Source organism: Gossypium hirsutum, chromosome D11, assembly GCF_007990345.1.
Source record: "Gossypium hirsutum isolate 1008001.06 chromosome D11, Gossypium_hirsutum_v2.1, whole genome shotgun sequence".
Taxonomy (NCBI): domain Eukaryota; kingdom Viridiplantae; phylum Streptophyta; class Magnoliopsida; order Malvales; family Malvaceae; genus Gossypium; species Gossypium hirsutum.
In genome coordinates, this window is record NC_053447.1 from 5621376 (window position 1) to 5636337 (window position 14962).

General features: G+C 35.7%; 2 protein-coding genes, 1 long non-coding RNA gene and 1 pseudogene across 5 annotated transcripts; all 4 read right to left on the reverse strand.

The window, feature by feature from the left end:
* Positions 1 to 913: 913 nt before the first annotated feature.
* Positions 914 to 2497, reverse strand: LOC107910853 (pentatricopeptide repeat-containing protein At1g11290, chloroplastic). The gene has a single exon (XM_016838780.2). The coding sequence runs from the start codon at positions 2495 to 2497 to the stop codon at positions 914 to 916; it is 1584 nt and encodes a 527-aa protein (XP_016694269.2).
* A 1363-nt stretch (positions 2498 to 3860) lies between these two features.
* On the reverse strand, positions 3861 to 8580 carry LOC107924721 (probable magnesium transporter NIPA8). 3 transcript variants are annotated; one of them, XM_041105706.1, is made up of 14 exons: positions 8176 to 8580; positions 7888 to 8009; positions 7325 to 7412; positions 7183 to 7244; positions 6702 to 6787; positions 6519 to 6592; positions 6111 to 6213; positions 5887 to 6015; positions 5705 to 5804; positions 5501 to 5620; positions 4929 to 5019; positions 4772 to 4841; positions 4491 to 4587; positions 3861 to 4405 (listed from the first exon to the last, which is right to left on the reverse strand). In XM_041105706.1, exons 2-14 carry the CDS (start codon positions 7978 to 7980, stop codon positions 4184 to 4186), a joined length of 1335 nt encoding a protein of 444 aa, XP_040961640.1. In that variant the 5' UTR covers positions 7981 to 8009; positions 8176 to 8580; the 3' UTR covers positions 3861 to 4183. The 3 variants fall into 3 exon arrangements, with proteins under 3 accessions (XP_040961640.1, XP_040961641.1, XP_040961642.1); XM_041105707.1 differs by having other exon boundaries at positions 7888 to 8046; positions 8176 to 8566; XM_041105708.1 differs by lacking the exons at positions 7183 to 7244; positions 7325 to 7412; positions 7888 to 8009; positions 8176 to 8580 and adding an exon at positions 6907 to 7176.
* A 993-nt stretch (positions 8581 to 9573) lies between these two features.
* Positions 9574 to 11545, reverse strand: LOC121223672 (uncharacterized). Its single transcript, XR_005920987.1, has 2 exons — positions 10945 to 11545; positions 9574 to 10182 (listed from the first exon to the last, which is right to left on the reverse strand). It is a non-coding gene; the product is annotated as an uncharacterized lncRNA (long non-coding RNA).
* Positions 11546 to 12114: 569 nt separating this feature from the next.
* The window catches only part of LOC121223013 (uncharacterized), a 3986-nt pseudogene continuing 1138 nt past the window's right edge, over positions 12115 to 14962 (reverse strand).

The following is a 14962-nucleotide window of genomic DNA, read 5'->3' on the forward strand; positions in this document are numbered from 1 at the left end:
TATTTCCTCTCCTAGTTCTTTAGCCATTGCGTTGACACTTGCGAATGCCACCAATGCTTCAGTTGGGATAAAATTAGTTTGACTTTATGCAATATAAAAAAAAGAAAACCCCAGATAAGGTTTCACTATCGTTCCTACTCCCAATCCAAGGTATTTTGACTATGGACGCGGACTCAGGACTTTTTTTTTTCTGTCTTGCTTTAGACCTATGAAAAGAAAAAAACTATGTAGTTGGAATCTGAACCGATCAGTCGGGCACTGAAAACCGACCTTAAAGTGATTTTTTATTGTATCGCATAGAAAAATTATTTAATTAAGATCAAATCAATTGAATTGAAAAATTAAAATATACAGAAATAAATTAAACTAATCCAGAACAATTGTATATTAAGGGTTAATTCCACAACTGGTCTACAAACTTTAGGTCAAATTCTATATAGGTTTCAAGCTTCAAAATGTATCAATAAGTCTTCAATTTGCAAAATTTCGCATAAATGTCACATTAATAAATTTCGCATAAATGTATCATTCGTAGTTCCGTTGAAGGAAAAGCCACATTAATACTAAACTTTGCAGTTGGGGACTCAGTTGAGCAATGTAGAATTTAGCCTAAAGTTTGGGGACTTTTTGTGGAATTCACCCAAAAGAAACATACATATAAGTTTCTTCCTTTGAATTTATATTGAACCTAGCATGGATCAAGTAAATAATCTTAATAACTTATTTAGGATTATCTCAATATTTCCAGGGGCGCATAACAAATTTTCTAAAGACATGTATTTTTCTAACTCGGTTTTAAATCTAATAAATTTGTTTAAAAAATAAAAAATTTAAATAATTGAAAATAAAAAAAAAATTACGGCAAAACATAAATTTCTTTGAATAATTGCTAATAACTACGGCAAAAACATAATCACCAATAATCTCCACAGGAACAAGTTCCATTCATAAAATGATGGAACCTCTGGGAATCTCTCACCACAATTTCCTTTCCTGTAACCTTGGAAATGAACTTTGTAGCCGTATGACAATCATCACACACCCTCAAATTCTTTGTTATTCTAATCGAACTTTCATGTCCCAACTTTATCAGCCCAAAAACGATGGCCAGCTTCTCACTGTGTGCATACAACATCATCTCCTTTGTCTCCCCCTCCACATCATGCAATACAAAGCTTACATCTGGTATATACACTTCTTGTCTAATCCTCTCCATTAGTTTACCCAACTCTGAATAGATTAGATCCATTTCAGGGTTTGCTCTATCCCCGGCCACGAACGTATACATCTTGCCCTTAATCTCTATACTAGTCCAACCGACTTTTTTCTTTACACCTCTGCTTTTCATTAAATTTCTAATCCTATAAGCTTCTCTTCTTTTTCCCAATGATGCATATATGTTGGACAAGAGAACATACCTTCCGGGATTTTCGGCATCCAAGTTGAGTAACGATTTGGCAGCGATTTCTGCCAGTTCTACATTTGAATGAATTCTACAAGCTCCAAGCAGTGCCCCCCAGACACCAGCTTCTGGTCTCACAGGCATCTTTTCAATGAACTCCAGGGCCTGGTTCAACTGCCCAACTCTGCCCAATAGATCAACCATACATGCATAATGTTCGGATGTTGGTGTTACCCCAAAGTCTCTTACCATGGAATCGAAGCACTCCCATCCTTCATTAATTAAACCGGCATGACTACATGCTGACAATATTGATACGAATGTGACATGGTCTGGCTTTATTAAGGCCTTCATTTGATAAAAGAGATGAAGTGCTTCTTTACCATGGCCGTGCATACCATACCCGGATATCATAGTGCTCCAGGAGATGATATTCCTTCCTTTCATGTTATCGAAAACTTTTCTAGCATACGTTAAGCTCCCACATTTCATGTAAAGGTCAAGGACAGCAGTATCTAACACTAATTGACACTCTAGGAAACAACGAAAAATAACGGCATGAAGGGTTCTTGCAAGGTGCAAAGAAGCTAGTATTGAACAAGCTTGAATCACGGCAAGAAGGGTAATAGAATCGGGAAGGACGCATTGTAATCTCATTTGGTTAAAGAGGAGCAAAGCTTCAAGTGGCAAGTCAGCCCGAGCATATGCATCGATCATTGAGGCCCAGCAAACCAAATCCTTGTTTGTGAACCCATCAAACAAGCTTCTAGCAAGGTCAATTCTTCCGCATCTAGCAAACATAAGCATGGTGGCATTTTGCACGGACTGATCATTATCAAGTACATTATCCATGATGACTCTATGCATTTGATGAGCCGCGTTCTCACGCCGAACGCAGGCCGTGGCATTTAAAATAGAAGCCCTGTTGGGTTTAATTCCTTGATCCAACATCCTGGTAAACAGCAACAACCCTTGCTCATGAAAACCGCACTGCAAGCACGCTCCAATCATTGCGCTCCACGACACTATACTTCTTTGGCGCATTTTATCGAACACTCTTTCGGAAACAGGAAAAAGGCCGCATTTGGCGTACATTGAAATGAGGGAGTTAGCAACGAAGACGTGAGAGGAATAGCCGTATAGGAAGGCATGTGCATGAAGCTGAGAACCCAAATTGAGAATGCGGAGAGAAGCGCAAGCTTTGAGAAGAAAGGGAAAGGTGAAGTTATCAGGCGCAATATGCAGATAAGGCATACGGGTATAAAGAAGGAAGGAGCGATGGTAGTGGGCATTGTCGACGAGGCCACGCAGCATGACGTTCCAAAGGAAGGCATCGTTGGAGAAGGAGTTGCAGTGGGAAAAGAGAGTGTAGGCGTAAGAAATGGAGCCAAGAGAAGCGTAATGGGAGATGAGGTTGGTGAGGGAGTGGAGATGGAGGTGGAGGGATCTGAGAATGGAAGCATGAAGGGCTTTAAGAGACTTGAGCGTGTGGCATTGCTTGATCAAGGAGATGCATGTGTCTTCAGTTGATATCTTCAGCTTCAACTGCAGGCTGCTTTTGACAACGGCGGTCGCTTGTAACGCTCGACAGCTCCGCATGCCTCCACTTTAAACCTCCTACTTGTTCATTTTGGGGCTTATTATTATTGATTAAATTTGATTTTGGTACCTATACCATACTTAAACATTTAATCAAAAACTTTAATTTAGTGTTTTTTTTTATACTTTCTATTAGTGGACAGTGGACTTAAAGCGGAATTTTTTTAAAATAAAACCCAAAACACAATCTTATGTAAAAAAAAAATCTAATATTTTAATATTTAAAAGTTAAATTATTTTATTAAATTTGTATATGTATATAATTAAAAACATAATTGATGGAGAAAACAATTAAAGTATAATTAAATAAAAAAGTAACAATAAGATAAAAATAATTATAATATTTGAAATTTTCAAAATGCTTAAAATTTCAAAGACTCAAAAGGGAGTTGGTAATGTAATGTGTATCATAGTAACTTTAACTATATAGAAAAATCAAATATAAACAAAAATATATAAGAGACATATAAAATAATATTAAAATAAAATTAATTTAAAGGAATAATAATTCATATAATAAATTAAAATAACTAATATTTAAAATACAATTAATTCAAAGAAATACTACAAAGACAACTTCCAACAAATTGAAAAGAGATCAAAAGCACAAATAATTAAAATATAAATTAAAATAACTAATTAGCTTTTATAAAATATCTAAATTGCCCTTAACTTTTGACACCTAAATTATCCCTATTTACTCCTAGTAACCCCCAAAGAATTGGTTTTATATTATATATAGCTTAATTCCACGAAATTGATATTAGTAATTTAGAGCAAAACATAATATTAAGAAGAAAATCCAATTATCTGGAAGTAAAATACAAAGATAGAACTCCAAAATTTAGTACAAGAACAAAAAAAAAACCTTATTTATTTTATTTAGAAAGATTGGCCCGAAAATCTGACATGTGAAAAATAATTTGTGGTACTAACAAAGGCAGAATAGTCCAGTCCAGCAGTATGTTTTTCTGTTTCTTAATTTACATTACATACTCGTATTTCCTTTCAATAAGGTAAGCAAGACTATACAATGTAGAAACATATGACGGTGTAATGTTTCTATGACCAAGAATATGCTACTCGGCACAATAACAAATCGATCCTAAGCTATTTGTGTTACTAAAAATCGAGTCTGTGAAGAACAAAGAATCAAAATCAATGTTTCTTACTATCCCTATATCAGGGGCTTTGAGGGAGCACCCCATCTCCATTTAACATCTTTGCACTCTCCTCATCCATTGCAACCCTACTCCAACTTGAATTTCTCAAGGAGAATATCCTACTCCGATCAAACCCACTTCCTCTAAAGCCTGTTATCTTTGATGACATCATAGGCATCACAAGAACCGCAGATGCGTTGATAGAATCATCTCCAAAACCTAGCGATAGCGAACATGTTGTCTGCAAACAGATTTACCAATATCAAATAAGTTAGTGTTAAAGTAATCTTGTTAGATCATAATTCTCCAAATCCGTTTTGCAGTACCTTTGCCTTGGCAAGTATGTCTGTGACCTTCACCACCATTAGTTGTGTAAATGATTTCATCTCTTTATTTTCTGCATCTTCGGATTCGAAGATGAACCTACAAGGAAACATGAGAACAGCGGGTGAAGTACCATAGACAATTATGCTAGTACATTTAGACGCTCATAACCTCAATGATGATAAACAAAAAAATAATCATGTGTCAAAATTTCATCAGCTCTCATTGATACAATCCACGAAGGACCAAAGTCATTGACAACACCAAGAAATGTGCTTTTTACCTGTCTGTTTCAGTTGAATTGCTGGAAGACAAAACAGAAGTTGGATGTGAACCATCCTTCACTTCACCACCTAAAGGGGAGAAAATGGAAATCAGAATACGCTCAAAACTTAAAAATGTTTTATACAGAGAGTTACATAACTCCTCAATGTAAGTACCTCTTGGCTCATCAGGTGCCAATAAAGAAATGCCTGCGAACACAGACACCATTCCTAGTATGAACATAGTTGTTCTCAGCGCATCAAACACCTGTTTCGTTAAACAAAAAACACCGTTTGAGATCATCTAATTCCATTATCCAGAAGGGAGGGGCTAGAGTAGAATTGAAGAATACTGGCTTGTTCAGACTAACTGCATGATTAACTTTACAGCCTTCCTACATGACAAATGGCAAAAGCCATCAATTTTCACTTTAGTACTTTTTAATGAATGATAACCACTTATTTGAAAGCAAAGATTACATAAGGCTGTTCGGTAAATAATTGCTGCAAAAAGCAACTACAATAAAAAATAAATAATTAAGTTCAGCCAAATGATGTTGCTACACTGGAGATATATTACAGTGAAAATTAAATCATGCAGGCAGGGAGTGAGGTGATTTGAACTAAGAATCTTGACATAATATGAAATTAGGGGAGAGAGGGGGGGTTAAGTGCACCCGCAAGACAGAGAGAGAGAGAGAGAGACAGAGAGAGAGAGAGAGAGAGAGAGAGAGAGAGAGAGGGAGGACCTGATATTCCTGGAAATATATAAATCCTGTAAAAATGGAGAAGAAGGTCCAAGCAATTTGAAACATGGGAACAATAAGGATTGCATCAAAGAGTGATAACCCTTCATTTAGCCTTGCCATCTGCAGTAAAAAAGCTCAGTATAAGTCTCCAAAAATCACTCTTGTAGAAGAAGCATAAAATACAAATTCTGCCATGATTCTTACCCAAAATCCAGCTGTACTTAGAAATAAAAGTATCATGGAGTATGTGAACCAGCTGTGCAACTGATAACCATTGGACATTGCCAACCTTAGAAGGTTAGAGCTGGACAATATGAAATTCAAAATTAGATTTAATCTCAATGCAAGTTTTAATTGAAAAATGACATCTAAAACAGCCAACTTACAGAGATTTTGCAAATAACACTGAGCATGATCCTACAGCTCCTGAAACTACAGCATATGAAAAAGGAAGCAGCATGTTCCAATATGGTCTAAGGTCTTGTCCAGAAACAGCAAGGACAATTTCCCCTCTCCTGAAAGTTTGCATATTAAGGCATGTCAAACAGCTCAACAAATGTTTAGAAGGATAATATTAGCATTACTAAAACAGCTGACTCTCAAATCTCACCTGTAGATATAGTGATGTAGTGCAACAACTAAGATTAAAATCAGACAGTAAAGAAGGAATGTTAAATTACTGTATTTCTCTGCCAACTGTTCCGGTGTATAGACTGAAAAGGAAACAGAAAACGACCATGCATTTTCTTTTAGAACCAGTGAAACCAAAGCTAAGCCTCCATGCCTGCATGTAGACAAGTCTGTCTCTCTCTCGATGTTTATAAATGAATATATAAGTAATTTCAATTATACATATATATATATAGAGAGAGAGACCCAATACATTTATATCCATGTATTGTTGTATGTCTTCCTTTTCCCCTTTTCATCAACTGGCTGATGGTCAGGAGGAAGGGGTGCAACCAGGACTCGAAAGCTAATAATCAACCATGTCTAAAAATCAAGTGAGATCAGATACCAGGAGACTGATGGTTGCCGAATGCGACAAGAAAAAAATTTCCAAGAACAATAAATGCAGTGGCTGCCAGTACCCTGGAAGTGACCACAATGAAATAGAGTCAGACACAATATTCCATGAAATAAAAGTAAGGCACATTTCTAGTTATCAAAATTTTAACTCTTGCTGCAGGCTAAAACATACTTTACAGTGACCATTTTGTTTAAGACGAAGTAAGCAAATGCAATGTTGGATATAAACTGAACAGATCCCAAGGCTGCAAGAAGTGACTGCCAAGGAGTAAGAAGTAAGGAAAATGTGAGAAAAAAAAATGCAGAGTTACTAAAATACAAAGCCTTGCACAATGGTAATAACCAAAAAAAAAAAAAAAACAACTTCAAACCCAAACCTCCTTTACCCACAAACAGTTGACCATGTTGTTTAGCAGGATCCCAAACAAACAAGTATCTACAATAATAAGTAAAGGAGTAACAATGGTCCAGCTTCCTAAAGCTATTTACCAATAACAAGGGGTCAAGGATAAAACTTTGCATCAAGCCCACAACATTTAAGATAAAAGCATTAAACTTAGCTTCTTAATCATAGAACTTCCTTAAGGAGGAAAATTAATACGTAATTTTGACAAAATTGAGCCTATTCAGATCAGAAGGCTGGGGGTACTAACCTGAGCAGCATAACCAAAGGAAATGAAGTTTAGACAATTTCCAATAATGAAAAATAGAATACCTGCAGATGAAGAATTACATTTTAACATTAACTTACTCCACATAAATCATAAATAAACACCCAATTATTCAATTTAGTACCAACTCTCCATGTTTGGAAGTATATGATAGGCTTTAATGGAACCTTTCCAGCCATTCCTTCACCATCCATCATGGAATGTCTTTCCCTCTGTGAATTTAAGTAGACACAATGAGACAAAGAAAAAGGTCATAAGATTGAAAATTAAAGCTGCCACACTATGCCAGAAACGAACAAATTACTGAATAATGTGATATAGAAACAAAACATCGATTTTCAAATTTGATGATGTTCCATCACATGCTAAGGGGAAAAAAGCCAGAAAGACTTTTACATTAGATGCAAAGAACCAACTTACCCAGAAGATCAATGAAATTCAGACATAACCTTATATGAAAACAACACATTGACAATGCTCAGCCTATTAGTAACACCCAAAGTTGAGTATATGGGTTTTTATGTATGTTTTTTCTTTTGTTTTGAAAACTAATGCAGCAACATGAACATGTGTAGAAAGTACAAGGATGATTTTATGACTTGACAAACATGTCAAGAATGCTAAATATATCTAAAAAGTAATTGATTGGGGATGGTGAAAAGAAACAAAATTTAGCAAACTTCATACCTCATTATGACCTAATTTAAGAAGGTTTGTCCCAAAGTTGATGGCAATACTGCCAAAGAGGTTGATGAATGCTCCAATGACCCAATCTCCCATAGTTTATAAATTCGATCCCTTAAGCAGAACTGAAAACCCAACAGCAAGTAGAGAACTTGAGCAGAGCTAGAGTAGATAATTGACAACAAATGCAGCATCATAGGAGGAATAGCAAAGAAGGATAACAATTAGAATAGCTGATATTTATCCGTTCAAGTCATACAAAAAAAAAAAAGGAAGGAAAAAGAATCATACACCAGCATCTACGTAGAGAAAGAGAAACGTAGCAGCGGATCAAGTCTATGCTTGTGTTGGGAGATCCGATCTGATCTAATCGAATCGAATTCAATTGATTTCTGAATCTACAGGCGATGGGTTCAACGCTGGCCGGCGGCCTTCTTGTTGTTGATAAAATGCAACACCAAAAGAAGAAAATAACAAAGCTTTACCTAACGGAGAAAGGGAACTCGACTTTGCAATTGCAATATGGTTTTTGAGAGGCAGCGGATCCAATCAAAGAAACCAAACTCGTCTTTTTTTTTTGTTCCCTTTAAAGAAAAGAAAGAAATTAAAAAAAATTGATTTGAGTTTAAAATTCTGTCTGAAAATTCATGCGAGTCAATGTTTATGTGCGACTCATTCCAACAAGAAAAATGAAAGGGTAACTGTACCTACCAGTTGTAGATTTAAACCTTTCTTCAAAGGAAAAAACAAGAATAAGTGCAGTAATTTTTTTGGTCAAATTATATAAAAGGTCCTTTATTATACATTGTTTTGCAGATTTTCTCCTTTATTATAGTTTGTTTATTTTTAATCTTTCTATTTTTGAAAATTATATTTTCAATCTTGAAGCTATCTTTTCTCTATTAATTCCAATCAAACATGTACAGTTTGTTTGTTTGTTTTTTACAATTAGACAAAATCTTTTGCATATTTAAAAAAGGAAAAATGTATAGTAATATTTATCAATTTACGTGGAATCATAGTTTATACAATCTTTTCTCTAATGAATATGATAAATTACATCTTTAAAACGAACGCATCAAAGTTTTAATGAAATTAACGGGAAAAAAAATCTAAAACTGAAAACATATTCAGAAAATAGAGTATTAAAAATGATTAAATTGTAATAGAGAAACTAAATCCAAAGAAAACACATTGTACAGGGACCGTCTATACAATTTGATCATTATTTTTGGTGTTACACGTAGTTTGAATAAAAATGATTTATTAGTAAATAGTAATTTGATTAAATAAAGAAGTGGAGAAATTGAGAAGGAATTTGATTGGGTGAAAGTCGATAGCCAAAAGGAAAAGCAACCGTTATGGCCGCCGCAATCAATGTCAATGCCAAAGTCAAAGTCAAGTGCATAATAGTCTAGCTTTTATCTTGTAAAAATTATGATTGGGTTAAAAGCACAATTATTGTTAGAACACTTTTTTCCAGAAATCCTTGTAATTTTCTTCTTTAGACTATAGATTTTCAACCTACTAATTTAACCACAAAACTTCGAAAAAAATAGTTAAAATTTTAATACTGTTTCATTTTTCAATTCCAACAGTTGTGTTAACAATAATACACAAGAAGAAAGAGAAGAAAAAAGAAAAGAATTTTGCAGATGCTTATAATAATAAATATAAATGTTAAATCCGTTTAAAAATAAATTTAACCTATTGATTAAAGATAGGTTCAAATGCGCTGAAGTGTATTATTCTCTTATCTAAGAGTTAGAGAAAGACTATAAATAATTCTAAGCATTGAATCAACAAAGAGCATATATGATAAGAATGTATAAATACTAAATTCCGTCAACGTCCATATAAAAGTCCAATTAAGAAGGTAGAACACCAAGTTTGGCTGGATTGACCATCTGTAATAATATTCAATCTGGTAATTTTTGCTTGGGTGCATATATGCCGTAAATTTTCATTAGCTGCTTCTTCAAATATTTATATCCAACGACGTACCATACCAAGCTTCATGGCTTTCAATTTTATTAATTTCACACTGACATTTTTGACATGCTTGACCTTCATTTAGAACTTTTAAGGCTTAACAGCTCAGTTAAGTCCTGTTACTTGTCTGCTACAGCTGAGAAACCAATCAACTAAACTACGCAGACGGTGCTTGACCTGATACAACAGTTCAAGGCTGAGTTGTTGAACATCCTCAATTATGATAATGTTTGCACTTTAACTGTCCAAGTCAATTTCAACTACACGGATCGTAATTTCACCCTGGCCACCTTTCTTCGTGGTTTCCTAAAGCAAAAACAATACTATGAGTAGATTAAGATTCTAGAAATGAAAGCATCATGTCGCCAAATTCAGACACCATTACATTGATTACGCAAATTGGTTCTCAGGAAACAGCACTGATAACACTTGGTTATTCGCTAGTGGGCTCACACCAAATAATAGAACATGAAATGCATTCCAATGATCAATAGCAAAATCAACATGTGGAAATGATTGTTCAAGAAAAGCCATCATTTCTTTCAAGAGGTTTATATTCGAGCTAAGTCTCCTATTGCTAATTGGTTTTACGTGAGATAGTTAGCGCAGGTGTTTTGTTCTCCCTGCCTAACCCCATATGAGGTTGACCACCCCTTGTTGCACTACATAGGAGAGGAGTGTTAAGCGGTTTTATCCACATATTAGCTGTTAATGGTTAACAATATAATTGAAATGATATAAAAGAACACCCACAGTTGGTAATTGGTTATCAATCATTAAGACCCTTTGTTTTCCTTTCTTTTAGTCCCCCACCCCTGGGGGCACCCTCTTCTTCGTTTTTGACATGTAACTGGGATTTCTATCAGACAGTGCTTAATTTTCCACAAATGCAAAGGCAACAGATGGATATAGATATGGATTTCAATATTAATCTTTACAAGAGCAACAGTCAAACAATATAAGATTTGCTACCACACAGTCGCTAAACCATCTAGATAATGATACAATGGTATGAAAATTCATAACTCATAAGTTCAAGAAATAGGAAATTTTGGTGTAAGGCATTACCTTCAATATGAGGCGAGGAAAAAATAAATAAATATGGTGAAAGGCAGGTTCTGACAGGAGCCCCTTCTGGAGGTGCTGCTGAAACTGAAGTGAAGAAGAGAAAAACAGCATCCAACAATATGACAAGTAACCTAAATTGAGAGTTTAAGGAAAGGTCTCTAAGCTATCAAAATGAATGCTTCTTGCTTGGAGGTAATTTAAACAATACTCATCCTGAGTTCTACTCAACACATTTATAAAAGCATGGCTACAATCTGGTCCAAAAATGTAATATGCAGACTTGTCTGGTAGTCTATACTCTATATTGTCTACAATAATGACATGGTATTAGTCATTTTTCAGCTTGATTCTACCATCTGATGCTTACACAGATCAATGGCATGGTTGGTAATGTACCCTTTTCACAAAGACATTACAATAAACTAACAGAACCGAACATCTGAATCATGGTTAAATCCACCAACAACGATGACTGTGATTGGTATTATATATAAAAACCAGTCAAAACAAAATCAACTGCGCCAAGTATAGGTGTTAAAGAGAGAGTAACATCAATTGAATTTTTAAAAGAAGCCATATTCTCCTTGTATGTGAACCGTAACCTCATATGCAGAGAATCATTGAAAAAAAATGCTCTCTTCCAGACAGGTATACAAATATGAGCCTAAAAGACATGGGATTATTGTACGGACTTCAGCTAAAGATTCTAAAAACATGGGAACATAGACAGCCTAAAAAAAAAAATCCAACTTTACCATACTGTAGGAATCTCAACAAGTAACACAAATAAAGAAGGTTTCCTACTTTCAGCAGCTTCTTTTTCATTCTTCAGTCTTCATGCTATCAAACATTGGACTGATTTTTCTAATCAAATGAACTTTCTCATAAACACTAGTGAAGTCAAAATTTTGGGTCCAATGACCAAATATGTAATGAAAAGCCGGTCGTCTTTATCTGCCATACCACCACAACTGAATGCAGATTCAGCAACAGATATATATATATAAATCTACCAGCAAACTCATAAAGTAGATAAAGATTGAAAAGAGATTCTATACACAGAAAGCAGCCACAGATTACAGAGTGTGATTAAGTTAACAAAAAAACTTTGATATACTTAATAATCCTTAAAATGAATGCCACAACAACAAGAATTAAACTGACAGTTCTTTAAGAAAGGGGGACAAAAGATAGAGCGCAGAGGAAGGGGAAAAAAATCAGGCTTGGTGCCAGCAAAGCCTTCATCTGAATATGGTTAGAATCAGAAGCATTGGCAGGCAAGGGCTCGTATGATCCCGGTCTCCTAACCCCAACACTCTTAGCAACAACGGCGTAAGTGAGCATCACAAGATGATGACAACATGACATGAACCACGAACACCAGATCCAGAATGGCCACAGCCTGAGCGGGATTCGTCGAGGTCGCATTTGGTAGATCCTCCACACCGCTCACAACGTCCAGCAGCTTATGGCAGCCTTCGGGTATAAAGGCTTCAACGTAGAGTGAAAGCCCCGTCTGCAGCACCCACAGCCCTGGAGGCAAAGAGACGCCCCCAACCGACCTCGGCTATAAAAGCTTGGGTTGGCAAGCCAGGATGAGGCACATCAAGGAAGCCAAAGCGGAACACGGGCGGACAAGAATCACATTTGGCTTGGAGATCAGAGGTCTGGACGGAGGCGGCACCGTCGGAGACGGAGTAGTGGAGGAAGAGATGCGGAGGCAAAGGCGAAGAAGAGATCGGGAGGGAGGGGGAGGAGGGAGGTGGATTCGGAGAGGAAGAAAGAAAGGGAAAGGATGAGGAAGAGGAACAAAACGGCAGCGGAGTTGAGGGTGATGAAGTGGTAGACGGGTGTGCGGCCCTTGACGAGGGGATCGGGGTCGGAGGAGATGAAAGATTGGTGGAGAAATGCAATGAAAAGGCAGAGCATGAGAAGTTAGAGGGGAAGGTGCTTGAGGCGGAGATTGGAGGAGAAAGGAATGGGTAAAAAGGCTTGGCGGAGTAGGATTGTGGGATTTAAGGAAGTTACGGGTGGTGCAGATGAGATGGTAAAGACCCAGAAGAGAGCGTGGAGGAGGCTAGTAGTGGTAATTATGCCGCCATGGATGAACAACAAATCAATTAAAGCCAATCCTCGACAACGATCAGTCGGGGGAGGAGGGGAGTGCCAGTGGATTGTCGCTGATTTGATTTTTCGTTTCGGAGGTTGGTTGACCGAACTTTGTTTAGTTTCCTTTTGGATTTGGATTTCATTTTTTTATTGGGCTTCGCTCGCCACTTTCTTTTTATTTTTTTTTTATATATTCAATTAAGACTAGGGTAAACTACCAAAATAGTCCTTTTTGTTTATCCAGATTACATTTTTGCCACTTATGTTTGAAATGTTACTTTAGTCACTTATATTATCATGTTGTAACATTTGTCACTAAGCCGTTAATTATCGTTAACGTGTAACGGTAAGTTGACATAAACGTTAAATCATCATTTTAAACAAAAATTTTAGGTTAAATTGTACAATTGATCCCCATTTTTTTTTCATTTTGAGTAATTTTTTTTTCTTTTATATTCTTTAATTTTTCTTTATTTTTCATTCGTTTCTACTTCTCCCTCTATTTTTTCCTTTCTCTCTTTTTTTTTTAACTTTTTTTTTTTTTTATGTTCCTTCTCCTTCCACGATTCAATGACTTTTAATATCTCATATATTTTCGTGAACTAGGCCTTAAAATCTCATATGGTTAAATTTACCATAAAAGTAACTTTAGTGATGTTTGATATGAATTGCAATTCCTCATAAATCTCTTCTTTATTTTTGTGTTAAAGAAAATAAAAAGCAGGAAATAAAAAAAAAAATTGCATGTTTCTTTTGATGCTTAATTACTGTATGAATAATAGTAGCATTAAGCAAGAATTCGGTATGCAAAAATAATGCAAGTGGAGACAGGAGAGAGGAAAATATTAGAAGAAAAAGAGATAGTATGGCATAAAGGGAACTATTTTTTTTTTTTTTTTTAATTAATAAAACAGAATTTATGGTCTCCTTTTTTGAAAATTGTGTTTATCGAAGCAGCAGCGCGATGGGTTGAATGAACTAGTAGCACCAACCATGGCAGACACTGACAGTGCGTTAGAGCAACGGGAATTTGTGTTGTTAAGCAAATACACGGCATTACGACAGGTTGAAGACGAATGAATGCATTATATTTATGGATGTTGCCTTCATGAATTTCTGTTTGTCTTACTTAACTTTTATCGATACTTGTGTAGGGGTGAATTAATTTAATTTTGTATTATTAAAAAATATTACATTAGCTCAATTTTGAATTAAATGACAACACAATCACTTAACTTTCAATTCAATCACTAACTTTTAAAAATAACAAATCGTCACTAACGTTATCGAAAAAACAAAGCAGCACATTAACATGGACAATGATGTGTAGTTTTTGCCACATTGACATTTTCCTCTTATCCTCTCAAACCACCATTAAACACAAAATAGAAAGAAAGGGGGGGGGTTTCACCATTTTTTTCATCCCTCTTGGCTCCTCACCACCACCTCGACATTGGTCACCTTCACAAGCCCACTATCATTTAATCACCACACATCACTCATGGTCATTCTTTTGCTAAGACACCACCACCATAACCACCAAATTCCATCCCCTAAACATTCAAGACATGCAAAATCCCAACCAAAAACAAATTACCAAATAGCAAGCATCTAAATCAAACGGCAAAAATAAACAATTGGCTTGCATCAAAGAGAAATTAAAAAAAAACTAAAAAAAAGAGAATCAAAAGAGAAGAAACCCACACTAATTTCGGGTTTTATGGGTTGGAGAACTTGAGCTACCAGTTCGATGATTTAAACGTCAAGAGTCAATGGTTGGTCGAAAAAAGTGTGGCAAATATGGTGTGATCCGAAGATTCGTTGAAGCCTTGAGGTTTAATCTCAAGATTTGAAGGCCTATTGGGAAATTTGAAGTGAGATTTGAGAAGAAACAAAAAGAGCCATTTGG

Coding starts and splice junctions, on each gene's coding strand:
- LOC107910853 (XM_016838780.2), bottom strand. CDS start 2,497: ATGTACGCCAAATGCGGCCTTTTTCCTGTTTCCGAAAGAGTGTTCGAT.
- LOC107924721 (XM_041105706.1), bottom strand. CDS start 7,980: ATGGGAGATTGGGTCATTGGAGCATTCATCAACCTCTTTGGCAGTATT. Junction 7,245..7,324: donor CTTCCAAACATGGAGAGTTG/GTACTAAATTGA, acceptor CTTCATCTGCAG/GTATTCTATTTTTCATTATT. Junction 6,593..6,701: donor AACAAAATGGTCACTGTAAA/GTATGTTTTAGC, acceptor GGTCACTTCCAG/GGTACTGGCAGCCACTGCAT.